The 14,402-nt window shown below is 35.8% G+C and overlaps 1 protein-coding gene across 1 annotated transcript in view; it reads left to right on the forward strand.

The window, feature by feature from the left end:
• Wdpcp (WD repeat containing planar cell polarity effector) overlaps positions 1 to 12,431 on the forward strand; it is a 374,171-nt gene extending 361,740 nt beyond the window's left edge. Inside the window, 1 exon segment of the mRNA XM_047522166.1 lies at positions 11,246 to 12,431. Within this exon segment, the coding sequence (XP_047378122.1) occupies positions 11,246 to 11,296 (51 nt within the window). The 3' untranslated portion in view covers positions 11,297 to 12,431.
• Positions 12,432 to 14,402: the final 1,971 nt, after the last annotated feature.

The raw sequence follows: 14,402 nt of genomic DNA on the forward strand, positions 1-14,402 counted from the left end.
AGCCAAAAAGGAGAAACCAAATTATGTCAAAAAACAAAAATGAGTCAAATGACCGGGAATACAAATCATATCACAGTAATAACCCTGAATGTTAATGGCCTGAACTCATCAATCAAAAGACATAGACTGGCAGATTGGATTAAAAAGAAAAATCCAACAATATGCTGCCTGCAAGAGACTCATCTCATATAAAGAGATACCCATAGACTAAAGGTGAAAGGATGGGAAAAAACATACCATGCACATGGACACAGCAAAAAAGCTGGAGTATCCATCCTCATTTCAGATAATGTGGACTTCAAGCCAAAACTAGTCAGAAGGGATAAAGAAGGACATTACATACTGCTTAAGGGAAGCATAAATCAGCAAGACATAACGATCATAAATATCTATGCCCCAAACATTGGCTCATCCATGTGCGTCAAACAAATCCTTCTTAATTCCAGAAATCAAATAGACCACAACACAATAATACTAGGCAATTTTAACACACCTCTCTCACCACTGGATAGATCGTCCAAACAAAAATTGAATAAAGAAACCATAGATCTCAATAACACAATCTACAATTTAGACTTAACCGACATATATAGAATATACCACCCAACAAAGAACGAATACACTTTCTTCTCAGCAGCACATGGATCCTTCTCTAAAATAGACCATATTTTATGCCACAAAGTTACTGTTAGCAAATACAAGAAGATAGAGATACTACCTTGTATTCTATCAGATCATAATGGATTGAAATTAGAAATAAATGACAGAATAAAAAACAGAAACTTCTCCAATACCTGGAGATTAAATAATACGCTATTATATGATAAATGGATAACAGAAGACATCAGGAAGGAAATAAAAAATTCTTAGAAGTAAACGAGAACAAAGACACATCATATCAAAATCTCTGGGACACTATGAAAGCAGTACTTAGAGGAAGATTTATTTCATGGGGCGCATTCAACAAAAGAAGTAGAAATCAACAAATAAACGACTTAACACTACAGCTCAAAGCCCTAGAAATAGAAGAGCAGACCAACACCAAAAGTAGTAGAAGACAGGAAATAGTTAAAATCAGAGCCAAATTCAAAAAATTGAAACAAAAGAAACAACCAGAAAAATTAACAAAATAAATAGTTGGTTCTTTGAAAAAAATAAAACAAAATTGATAAACCCTTAGCCACACTAACAAAGAGAAAGAGGGAGAAAACTCAAATTACTAAAATTTGGAATGAACAAAGAAATATCCCAACAGACACGAATGAAATACAAAACATAATTAAAAGCTATTTTGAAAATCTATATTCCAAGAAAACAGAAAACCTTGAAGATATCAACAGGTTTCTAGAGACATATGAATTGCCTAAACTGAACGAGGAGGACACACACAATTTAAATAGACCAATTTCAAGTAATGAAATAGAAGAAGTCATCAAAAGCCTACCAACAAAGTAAAGTCCGGGACCAGATGGGTTCTCAGCCGAGTTCTACAGAACCTTTAAAGAAGAGCTCATTCCAATACTCCTCAAAGTATTCCATGAAATAGAAGAGGAGAGAACCCTCCCAAACTCATTCTATGAAGCCAATATCACCCTGATACCTAAACCAGACAGAGACACATCGAGGAAAGAAAATTTCAGACCAATATCCTTAATGAACATCGACGCAAAAATTCTCAACAAAATTTTAGAAAATTGCATACAAAAATATATTAAAAAGATAGTACACCATGATCAAGTGGGTTTTATCCCAGGGATGCAAGGTTGGTTCAACATCTGGAAATCAATAAATGTCATTCACCATATCAACAGACTTAAAGGTAAGAATCACATGATTATTGCGATAGATGCAGAAAAAGCATTTGATAAAATACAGCATCCCTTCGTGCTCAAAACACTAGAAAAAATAGGGATAGTGGGAACATTCCTTAACATTGTAAAAGCCATCTATGCTAAGCCCATGGCCAATATCATTCTAAATGGTGAAAAACTGAAAGCATTCCCCCAAAAAACTGGAACAAGGCAGGGATGCCCTCTTTCACCACTTCTATTCAACATCATCCTTGAAACTCAAGCCAGAGCAATTAGACAAACCAAAGAAATTAAAGGGATACAAATTGGAAAAGAAGAACTTAAACTATCCCTGTTTGCTGATGACATGATTATATATTTAGAGGAACCTGGAAATTCCACCAGAAAACTTTTAGAACTCATAAGTGAATTCAGTAAAGTAGCAGGTTACAAGATTAATGCTCATAAATCCAATGCATTTTTATACATAAGTGATGAATCTTCAGAAGGAGAAATTAGGAAAACTACCCCATTCACAATAGCATCGAAAAAAATAAAATACTTGGGAATCAGTCTCACAAAAGAGGTGAAAGACCTCTACAATGAGAACTACAGAACACTAAAGAAACAAACTAAAGAAAACCTTAGAAGATGGAAAGATCTCCCATGTTCTTGGATAGGCAGAATTAATATTGTCAAAATGGCCATACTACCTAAAGTGCTATACAGATTCAATGCAATTCCAATTAAAATCCCAATGATGTACCTTACAGAAATAGAGCAAGCAATTATGAAATTCATCTGGAAGAATAAGAAACCCAGAATAGCTAAAGCAATCCTTAGTAGAAAGAGCGAAGCAGGGGGTATCACAATACCAGATCTTCAACTCTATTACAAAGTAATAGTAACAAAAACGGCATGGTATTGGTACCAAAATAGACAGGTAGATCAATGGTACACAATAGAGGACATGGACACAAACCCAAATAAATACAATTTTCTCATACTAGACAAGGGGCCAAAAATATGCAACGGAGAAAAGATAGCCTCTTCAACAAGTGGTGCTTGGAAAACTGGAAAACCATATGCAACAGAATGAAATTAAACCCCTATCTCTCACCCTACACAAAACTCAACTCAAAATGGATCAAGGACCTCGGAATCAGACCAGAGACCCTGCATCTTATAGAAGAAAAAGTAGGTCCAAATCTTCAACTTCTTGGCTTAGGATCAGACTTCCTTAACAGGACTCCCATAGCACAAGAAATAAAAGCAAGAATCAACAACTGGGATAGATTCAAACTAAAAAGCTTTCTCTCAGCAAAGGAAACTATCAGTAATGTGAAGAGAGAGCCTACAGAATGGGAGAATATCTTTGCCACTCATACTTCAGATAGAGCGCTAATTTCCAGAATCTATAAAGAACTCAAAAAACTCTACACCAAGAATGCAAATAATCCAATCAACAAATGGGCTAAGGAAATGAACAGACACTTCACAGAAGAAGATGTACAAGCAATCAACAGATATATGAAAAAATGTTCACCATCTTTAGTAATAAGAGAAATGCAAATCAAAACTACCCTAGGATTCCATCTCACCCCAGTTAGAATGGCGATTATCAAGAACACAAGCAACAATAGGTGTTGGCGAGGATGTGGGGAAAAAGGTACACTCATACATTGCTGGTGGGGTTGCAAATTAGTGCAGCCACTCTGGAAAGCAGTATGGAGATTCCTCAGAAAACTTGGAATGGAACCACCATTTGACCCAGCTATCCCACTCCTTGGCCTATACCCAAAGGACTTAAAATCAGCATATTACAGAGATACAGCCACACCAATGTTCATTGCTGCTCAATTCACCATAGCCAGATTGTGGAACCAACCTAGATGCCCTTCAGTTGATGAATGGATAAAGAAACTGTGGCATATATATACAATGGAATATTACTCCGCCATAAAGAATAATAAAATTATGGCATTTGCAAGCAAATGGATGAAATTGGAGAATATCATGCTAAGTGAGATAAGCCAATCTCAAAAAAGTAAAGGGTGAATGATCTCGCTGATAAGCGGATGAGGACATATAATGGAAGATGGGAGGGGTTAGCATTAGGGTTAGGGTTAGGTTTAGGGTTAGGGTCAAGGAGGATGGTAAGAATGGAGGAAGGAAGGACTGTATAGAGGGAAAAGAGGGGTGGGAGGGGTGGGGGGAAGGGAAAAAATAGAATGAATCAAACAACATTACCCTATGTAAATTTATGATTACACAAATGATATGCCTTGACTCCATGGACAAATAGAAAAATGACATGTATCCCATTTGTTTACAATAAAAAAAAAAAAGAAAAAAGAAAAAAAAATCAAGGAACCTCCAAAAGTCAAATCAATCTTGAAAAAGAATGAGGTTGGAGAACACATATTCCTAATTTCAAAATTTACTAAAAGCTACAGTAATCAAAACAGTGTGGCATTGGAAAGACATATAGAACTATGGAAAAAAATAGAGAGCTTGGAAATAAACCTCCGTGTACATACATAAATGATTTTTGACAAGGGTTTGGGGATAGTCAGCTTTGTTGCTGTGACCAAAATGTCTGACAAGAACAACTACAGGAGGAAAAGTTTATTTGGGGTTTACAGTTTCAGAGGTTTAGTCCATGATTGGCTTACTCCATCACTCTGGACCCATAGTGAGGCAAAACATCATGGCAGGAGGGTGTGGCAGAGGAAAGCTGCTCACCTCATGATAGCCAGGAAGCTGAGAGAGGGAGAATAAGGAATCAGGGATAAAATATAAACCTGAAGTTTTACCCCTAGTGACCTAGATTCCTTTAGCGATGTCCATATGCCTACAGTTAACCACCAAGTTCATTCAAATTATTAATCCATCAAATGGATTAACCCACTGATTAGGGTACAGCTCTCTTAATCTATTTCACCTCTGAACATTCCTACAATAATGGCAGCTTTGGGGGAATACCTCATATCCAAACCATAACAGGCACTAAGATAATTTGATAGGGAAAAGAGTCCTTTCAACAGATGGTGCTGGGAAAATGGATGTACACATGCAAAAGAATGAAGTTGTCTTCCTTCTTGACACCATATAAAAAAATTAAAATGTATTAAAGACCTGTACATAAGATCTAAAACTAGAACCCTCTTAACACGTGGGGATAACCTCCACAACACTGAATTTAACAATTACTCAACAGGTAAGACACCAAGAAGCACAGGTAACAAGAAATACCGGATAATTTGGATCCCTAGCAACACAAACAAACCAACCTGAATTTCATTAATTTTTTTTAAAATCTGCCCATCAAAAGACACCATCAGCTGAGTAAAAACAGCCATTATAATGTGTGTGAAGTAGCCAGGTGTGGTGGCACATGCTTGTAATCTCAGGGGCTGAGGCAGGAGGATCCAGAGTTCAAAGTCAGTCTCAGCAACTTAGTGAGGCCCTAAGCAACTCAAGGAGACTCTGGGGTGGTGGGGAAGTCTGGGGGTGTGACTCAATAGTTTAATGCCCCTAGCTTCAATCCCCTGTTTTACCAAAAGGAAAAAACAAACAGAATACAAAAGCATTGGCAAGGATGTGGAGAAACTGGAACATTTGTGCATTGCTGGTGAGAATGTAAAATGGTATAGCCTCTGTGGAAAATGGAATGGTAGTTCCTTAAAAAATTAAACATCAAACTACTATATGATCCAATAATTCCATATCTGTTACATACCCAAAAGAATTGAAAACAGGAACTTAAACTTACTTGTTCAGCAATGCATAGCAGTATTATTCACAATACCTAAAAGATGAAAACAACCCAATGTCCATCAGCATTTAAAGGGATAGATGCGCCATGGCATGTATACACAATTAAATATTATTAAGCCCTAAAAAGAGAATGCAATTTTGATACTTGATATAAATGGATGAACCTTGAAGATATTATGCTAAGTGAAATAAACCAGATTCAAAGAGACAAACATGGCATGACTCCACTCATATGAAATACCTGGTTTCATGTGTTTATTGACATTTGGAAGAAATGTCTGTTCAGAATAGTCTTTTTTTTAGAGACAGAAAGTCTCCAAAGGGCCAGGGGAAGTGGAGAATGGGAAATTGTTATTTAATGGGCAGAGAGTTTCAGTTTGGGATGACGAAAAGTTTCTAGAGATAGATAATAGTAATTTGTTGCACATAATGTGAACACCAGTGCCACTGTTCTGTACACTTAAACAGTTAAAATGGTAAGTTTTATGTCATATATATTTCACAATAAAAAATTAGAAGAAATGCAACCATTAGAGATGTAGATAGTTCTAGAAAAGATTCTGAGAAGTATTTGTGCTAATGACAAGAACAAAAGTTTGAGTTCTCCTTTAAATTTAAGTAGATAAATTTTAGAGGTTAAATTGGGCCTGCATGTTTGAATGTTTCTACATACACAGCATACCTCTTTTTCATTCCCACTGACTTTTGTCGCAGTTAAGTAGGTAATAACTCATGTTGTGACATCTACATTATTTTGCTTGTACCTACTCATTGTCATGCTGTTTAAAAGGTATCTTAGACTTCAAAATGGCAGAAACTCATTCTTTTAGTGAGAAATTGTGGTAGACATAGCAATCTACTACTTATATTGCTCTTGATAGTCTTACTATATACCAGGAGAGTTAAGCCTGACCCAAGGGGAGTGATACAGATAGGATATGAGGTATGTGTACATACATACACCTATATCCTCAATATTTACATACTGACAATTACATTAATAAAGAGCACCCTGAAGCATAAGTGTGTAACTTCTTAAAGTGATTGACAGAGTAGTGATTTTTCACTAACATTCTTCTATCATAAATTAATTACTTATAGGGCAGTATCTTTAAGTATTGGTTGAAATACAGTAAATGATAAATTATTTTTATGCTCATTCTTTCCTTCAAATGATTTCTTTTAATATGTTAAAATATGTCAACATACTCCCTTAAGTAGGTGACTTGGGTGAACCGCTAGGTAAAAAATTTTTTACACAGCCATAATATAATGATCATTCTTTATAAATACTGAATTTATCTTAGTATTTATGTCCTGTTAGGTCAGAAATTGGGCGACTATATGACAGAGAGCAGAGCAACTGAGACAAAGGGTAGCGCCACACCACGATCAGGCAGGAAAACTCCACTGAACCTTACCTGCACCTATCACTCAGCAGGACACCCGCCCATTCAGGCCTATAAAGACCCTGGGCAGCTGGAGCCACGTGCAATTTTCTCGGGCTCCTTACCCTGACCTGTATCCCGGGGTGGGGGGATTTTGCCTGAGACCCAAATTCCAATAAAGCTTGCTTTGGCCGCTTTCTGTTTGATTTTATGTGCCTACTAGCCGTGCCCCCAAGCTTACACTATCTCCTTCCCCAAAAAGTTAGGGCAGTTCATAAATATTATATTTATATATTATATTATCATATTAATTCATAAATATTATATGTAATATAGAAAATATACATAAAGTAAAAGTAAATTAGAAGTTGCAGAGTAAGAGATAGCTCTGGTAAGATACTAGATACAAATTAAAACTGAGTTTAATTCTGAATTTGAGGAGGCATAGCAAAAAAGGAAATAGATTTACTTTGGAAGGCTTCATGATGTAACCTAATGAGGATTTACATGCAAACTATCTCAGTTTCAGTTTCAGTTTTGTTTATGACTTCCTTACTGCTACACACCTCTATACCTATACATAATCTAAGTGTAATCTTTAAAAATAATATCACATGATTGTTATGTCATATTAGGTAATGGCAAAGCATTTATAAACTCCAAAACATGGTTCACTATATTTGTTCTTTTTTACTAAAATATTCAAATAATAAATTTATCTGAGGAAATGTTTTTTCTAGCACATTCATACTCAACAATGTTTATGCCAGAAAACTGAAAAACTAAACAGGTTTTTATGTAGAGTTTTGAAAAAGACATTTCCTATTCACAGAGAGGCTTCTTATGATACCTCTTCTATGTAAGCTTAAGATATTATATTAAATCATAATCCACTGAAGGCATTTCTGTGGAGGATGAAATAACATGTTCTAAATACATGTTCTAAATGCATGCCTTTCTGATAGTTAACACAGAAGTTAGGAAGTTAGATAGTTAGCTTATCTATTAACTTGTCTCTCTTAAGTACTTGAAGCCTCAAACTAACCTTTGGCAAATGCTAGACAATAGTCAGTTTGAGAATGCATTTCCTAGAAATGACCAAAGTACTAAAACTCGGCAACATTAACTAAAAAGAAGTCTCATTATGATATCAAATATGCAAGAGGCAGAGTTAATGTTTAATAGTGAAACTTGAATTGCTGGTCAGCTTACTCAGGAAAGGATCTACTGCCACATGATGGGTTTTTGGCATGAATGTAATCCAGGGCCTTAAGTGACAAAACTAGGGAGTCAGAGGAGCTAATCATAAAGAAGCCTGTAAAACCCAGGCTTTTAACATTGTAGTATGTTAAAAAGAAAAAAACTGCAGTGGAAAAAGCACTGCAAAGAGAAATAAGAAATTCTAATCCCAGCTTTACCACTAAATAAGTGACTGGACAAAGCACTTCACCCACATGAGCATCAGTTTGCTTACCTATAAAATGAAAGGATTTCAGATTAGGAGTTTTCAGGTTTCTTCTATCTCTAAAATATTCATCCTCTGGAAATTTAATTATTGTTATATCTGAAACTTGAGAAGAGACATTAGTAACAGAGGAAACCTAGTGCAAAACAAAGGCATAACTTATATCAAAGAAAAAAATCTGTATTAAGTGAGCAACAGGTCAAAATCCAGTTTTTAGCAAAGCAAACCTTAACATGTCTTGAATTTGCTTAAGAAAGTCTATATACATTTAAAAGAAAGTGACCTGGTATTACCCAACATTAGGTAACAGCAGTAGGGTGTGTCTTAGAAAGTGCGCTTAACTATATGTAGAAATCAAATGAGAAACTGGGGAAAACCCTTTTGTTGTGTAAATTACTACAGGAATTAACTTGTACCTTCATTCAGTCAAGGGTGAGCATAATTTCAGCACATAATAAAATGAAGATCAACCTCCTCTAGAACTACAACTTCCTATTACCAAACAAAATCATCTTTTCCCAAACTAGGAAAGAAACAAAGCAAAACTACCAGTTCTACACTGTTTATCAAAGGATGGAATTTCATAAGCTTTGATTTGGTTCAAAAATTTTATTTTTACAGTTCTATAACAAGGAAATAATCCTAAATCCAGAAAATAATTAATGTCTAAGAATATCCATCATAGGGTTACTTATAAAAAAAAATGACAAAAATTTCACCAAAAAAAGAAATCATTAAAGTTGTAGTATTTGATGGAATAAAATTCAATCATTAGAAACAAAGACTATGGGAACACTAAAAAGTGTTCAAAGAGCAGCCAAAGTGTTCAAAGAAAACAAAAGATGTGGAATCATATACAAAATTTTAGCTAGGCTTAAAATAAGTAAATAAAGTGTGAAAAAAGATAACTGGAAGGAAATAATGCTAACCATATTTTATGTGATTGGTGAGACAGCTAAATTTTTGTGCTTCTCTGTTTTCCAAATTTGGTTTAATTCATATGCTTTACTTTTAATGATTAAACAACTGAATATAAAACACTTTGTCACTAATTTTCAAAATATCCCTCTAAGTACAAGTCAAGGTTATTTAGCATGGTACAGCCTATCATGGAAACCTTGGAAATGCCTTAAAAGTCTTTTCAGTGGATTTTAAAGAAAACGTTTATGGCTTTTTAAAAAAAGTCCTGTGATCACCAGAAAGGAAGAAGGGAGGAAAGACAGAAGGGAAGAAGGTAGCAGGGAAGAAAAGAGAGGAAAATAGCTAAACCACATGACACTTTATGTGAAACCTGGTCTTTCAGCTAGAAGTATTTCCAGATACTAGGAAAATAAAATAATTTACCTAGGATCTCTGCCAGCTGAGCAAAACCTAACTACAGGTTCCTCACTGACCATTCTAATGGTATAGAAATTAGACTTTAGTATGGCAGTTTATAGGCCAAGAGTTGGAGCTTGTCTTTAAAATGACAGTGCTTTTAATGTTTTGTTTTGTTTTTAAATTGAAAGCTACCTAAAACCGCTGAACTTGCCAGCACACACACAGAAGCCTGGGGCAGTATTAAATTACTCATTCTTGTTACCTGTTTTTCCTGGTTTTTTTTGGGGGGGGTGGGGGGAGCTTGTGGGGTGGGGTGGTATGTGTACCTTAGCTTCTAGAGAGCTCACACACACCACCACCCCACACACACACACACAGTTCCCCTATTTTCCGCTCTATACCCGTTTTCCTTGAGATGTGATTATGTAAAATAGTATGAATGCAGACTTTATGAAGGGCTTCTTAGTAAAAAGAATTTTAAAGATGAAACTTAAGGAATATCTTTTTTTTTTTTTTTAAATGGTGCAAGGGATCAAACCCATATATGTTAGGCATGCACTCTATCTCTGGGCCACACCCCCAGCCTTATATTATTTTAAATATCCCAATGCAATAAAAAAATTATTTTTAGATAAATTATTTTCACCTATACTTTAAGAAAAATATGTCCAATTAGGACATGAGTGCCAGCTGTTATCCCTGCTCTCTTCACCTTTCACCTTTATCATTTTAACTGCAAACAGCCTAACTACAAATTTTCAAACAAAATGTTCCTACTGTATTATTTTTCAAATGGTATTACTCTTCAGTTTTGCCTTCAAACATACTCTAGTTTCGTTATAAAATCTTGTTTTTCTATACCTGATGATGTTAATGTTGGTATGGGGGAGATATGAAACATGGAAAGAATAACAAATGGGAAATAAATGAAGTTCTTGTTAATATTTCTTATACCTTCATAACATGTTATAAAAGGCTTATGACACTATATAATCTTTTCTATTTAATTCCTTACCTCTAATTTCTATACCATTGTAGAAATTGTAGATATCTGTAATAATAAACATCTTGAAATACTGTGCATTCAGTAAAAAAAAATCAAATTTAATACATGCATTTTATTAGAACCTTTTAGAATACATAGTATTTTAAAATCAAATAAGGCAGAATCATGATAAACTGCAGGTTACCATTTTTTGTTGGAGTACTCAGATGCTTCCAAATTTCAACTATCATTTTGTCCTTCCTTCTTTGCCTTTTTATGCTTCATACATTTCTTGATTAGTCTTTATGAATATTATATATACCTGATGATGTTAATAATTGAGTAAGATAAATATAAAGTTCTCTTATTTACATATGTACAGTATGTTTCAAATAATTTTATTTCACTCTTTTTAAATATTCGAAAATAGTAAAGATTTAAATGTTCAGTCAATATTTTTACTCTGCTTAAACATGATTTTATTTTAACTTAATTATTTTTATCTATTTATTTACAGGACATTGGAGATGGTGGTTCTCTCAAAATGGTTCATTTTGGTCTGGTGTAAAAAATGAACTTTTTAATTTCAAAAAGGAACCAATCTTTTTCACATCTAACTTTTTCATGGTCTGATTCAATTAAAATCTTCCTGTATGGATTTTTAAAAAAAGGAACTATGGTATATGTAACATAGCATAGTAATACAAAATGATCCTAAATAAAAGTTCTTAAATACTTTATTTTTAGTAATATACAAATTTTGAAAATGTCTTAAGTTGTACATTATTAGGTGCTTCAAAAGCAGAATATTTAAACCTTGTTCTCATTAGTATTTTAAAAATTTTGTCCTCTGTTGTTACCTATATCACTAATTTATATTACATATAAAATATTTATTAAGCAAAAATTTCAGCCCAAACCCATTAGTAGTAGACATTTCCCCTGGATCTTTTGAATTACTGGTATGACATACTGACTGCCTGTGAAACTCAGATATATTGTCTCCCTCTGGAGCAAAGAGCAGGCATGCTCACTACCCTGTTTTAAAAGATTTGCGCTCCTTAAGTTCAAGGTTCTTTCTCCTTTAAACAGCCCACAGTGTGCTGTTGTAATCTGGCCCTTTTCACATTGCTGTGAATGTGGGAATAGGACTCAGGAAATCAAGGCAAAAATAAATAAATTTAAAATGCTGATACTCTGGCTACTATTGTTATGATTAATAAACTGTCCTTTGTTTCTAATGCCAGGAGTCTTGTGCCATTTACCAGCAGACATGAAACAATAGTTCCATAAATTATTAGTTTGCAAGTAAGATAAAATTTCAGACACACACAGTTCTTGATACCCATCATTAGCATATAAGATATTTTCAAATTGTAGATATCTGTAATAATAAACATCTTGAAATACTGTGCATGAATTATAAAACTGAATCTTTTTAAAAGTTACACTGAAGGCTCTTATACTTCAGAGTTTTCTTCCTACTTTCTATTCATCTATCAGGGGGACATGACAAAGGAGGTGAAACTCATTTTTCAATTTAAAACTGCTCTAAAAAATTTTAGGGTAATTTTTAATGTTGTGAGTGTAATATATAAAGCAGCTCCCCTGCCCTTTCCATTGCAGCCATTTTCCCCACCTCCCAACCACTTGTCAGTCTGTGAACATCCTAGCTAGCTATTGGTTCATCAGTCAGCTTGCAAGTATCCTTCTCCGTTATTGGTCCCCTGTTAGCCCAGTGGAATTCAACCGCCATCTTTTCTCTCTTGCTTTTCTCTCCCCCTGACTTGCTTTCTTTCTCCTCCTCACTTTCCACTCTCTCTAGCATGCACCCTTTCTCTTTCCTTTCTCTTTTCCTCTCATTTTCTCTCTTACCCTGCAGGGAGACACTTTGTTTGCTTAATAAATTCCCTTATGTGATTTCCCGTGTCCGGCGTGGTTTCTGTGGGATCCCTTACATTGGTGCTGTGACTTGGGATGGATTCTTCCACTGTCTCTTAAGCGAGTGGAACCCCATCTGAGCCCCAGTGCCCCCCCGGACACAGCCCCCCTTCCATTCTGCCCGGATGCTTCTGCTCTGCATTCATCACAGGACTTCAGGTTGGTGAGTCCTCTAGGCCAGTTCCCCTAGGCCGATTTATCCAGGACCCTCGAGGTGGCTGAGAGGTGGGGATACCCCCAGCCACAACTTTTATAGTTACAGCTGGCCCCTATAGTCTGTCTTATCTGCCGGGTGGATTCCTGATTTTGTGGTGGAGATTCTCTCTCAGGGTTGAGGCTCATCTCACGCTCGTACTCGAAAACCCTGATATCAGGTCCTCAACTCTTCTTGGCTTTTGCCTGGCCCCACATTGATATTTGTGTGATGACACCATCTATGTGCCGCCATCTCGTCTCCAGTCAACTACTCTGGCCTCGGGATGCCCTGGTCACAGACTCGACTCTATCAGTCTCCACCATGGGATCTGGGTCCTCCATTCTGGAAGATTCACCCCTGGGAACTCTTCGCCTGACCCCCGGCTTAAAACCATCAAAACTTGATTATATTTGGCCACAGTACCCTTTAGATAATCAATCCAAAATGGCTGTGTAATGGCACACAGCTTCCGTCAGCAAGTGGGCAGAGGGAAAGGGATTCCTTATCTTCAAGTCTCTTCTTTCTTGCGCTTCTATGCTCTTCCAGCAAACTCGAATGTCTCCTTCTTCTCCCCCTCTTAATCCCTCCTCCTCCTCCAACTTAGACTCAGCTGTTTCTGCTTCCATTCCCTGGCCCAGCCCTCCTAGTCCTCCTGCCACAGGGTCCCACATATGCCGGTGTGGAGGGAGTAACCAGCCCAAACATCAGTGGCATGTCCCAGTAAGGAGTATGATATAAGCAGCCCCATTCCCCACAAGTAGTGCGTCCAAATCTGAATTGATACTAACCAGGAAAAAGGGTTAAAATGCCCTAGGCATCAGGTTTCTGCTAGAACATTTTAGCCCCTTTCAGATCCAGATCTCAGTCAAGGCTTACATTGAAATGTAAATGGAGGAAACAAGAATGCTCAGTGGGAAACCAGTCTCAAACCCAAGGAAAAAAGTGTCCATTTACAATTTCTCCTGGGCTGCAACTCAGAATACTTTTTCTCTCCCTTTCACCTCTTCTCTCCTTCTCATTTTCTCATGCTTTAATTAATGACCATTATCATTTTTCTTCTAGTACTTTTGTTTTTCTTAAATGCTATATTTTTGAGCTCACAATTTTGATCCTACATACCTAGGTTAATGATTTTTGATCAGTTCTTTTTATCCAACTCTAGAGTTATTTTTGAACATCTGTTACATTGCAATGGAGATAAACATTACTTTTGTGTTAAATATAAGCGTGCATAAAATTAAAATTTAAAAAATGGATCCAAATACTTTTAATTCATGTGATTTAAAAGTTTCAATATAAATTGGGTAAACTAATAGAAGTAAAATGTCTTTAAAATTAACTCACAAGTCTCTCAGTCGTCAAATTCATTAAATGTTGATGTTTATAAAATGTCTAACATCAATTTTTCTAGGACTTTTCTTCCACGGGAAAGGGATGGCAAATACTGTTGGTACACTTGTCTGATATCTTGGTGTTTTTTATTAGAGTCAACATGTATGGGATTACTCAAATGTGTTTGTTAGAGACATCTGATTAA

The sequence above is a fragment of the Sciurus carolinensis genome, chromosome 13 (genome assembly GCF_902686445.1).
Source record: "Sciurus carolinensis chromosome 13, mSciCar1.2, whole genome shotgun sequence".
NCBI lineage: Eukaryota > Metazoa > Chordata > Mammalia > Rodentia > Sciuridae > Sciurus > Sciurus carolinensis.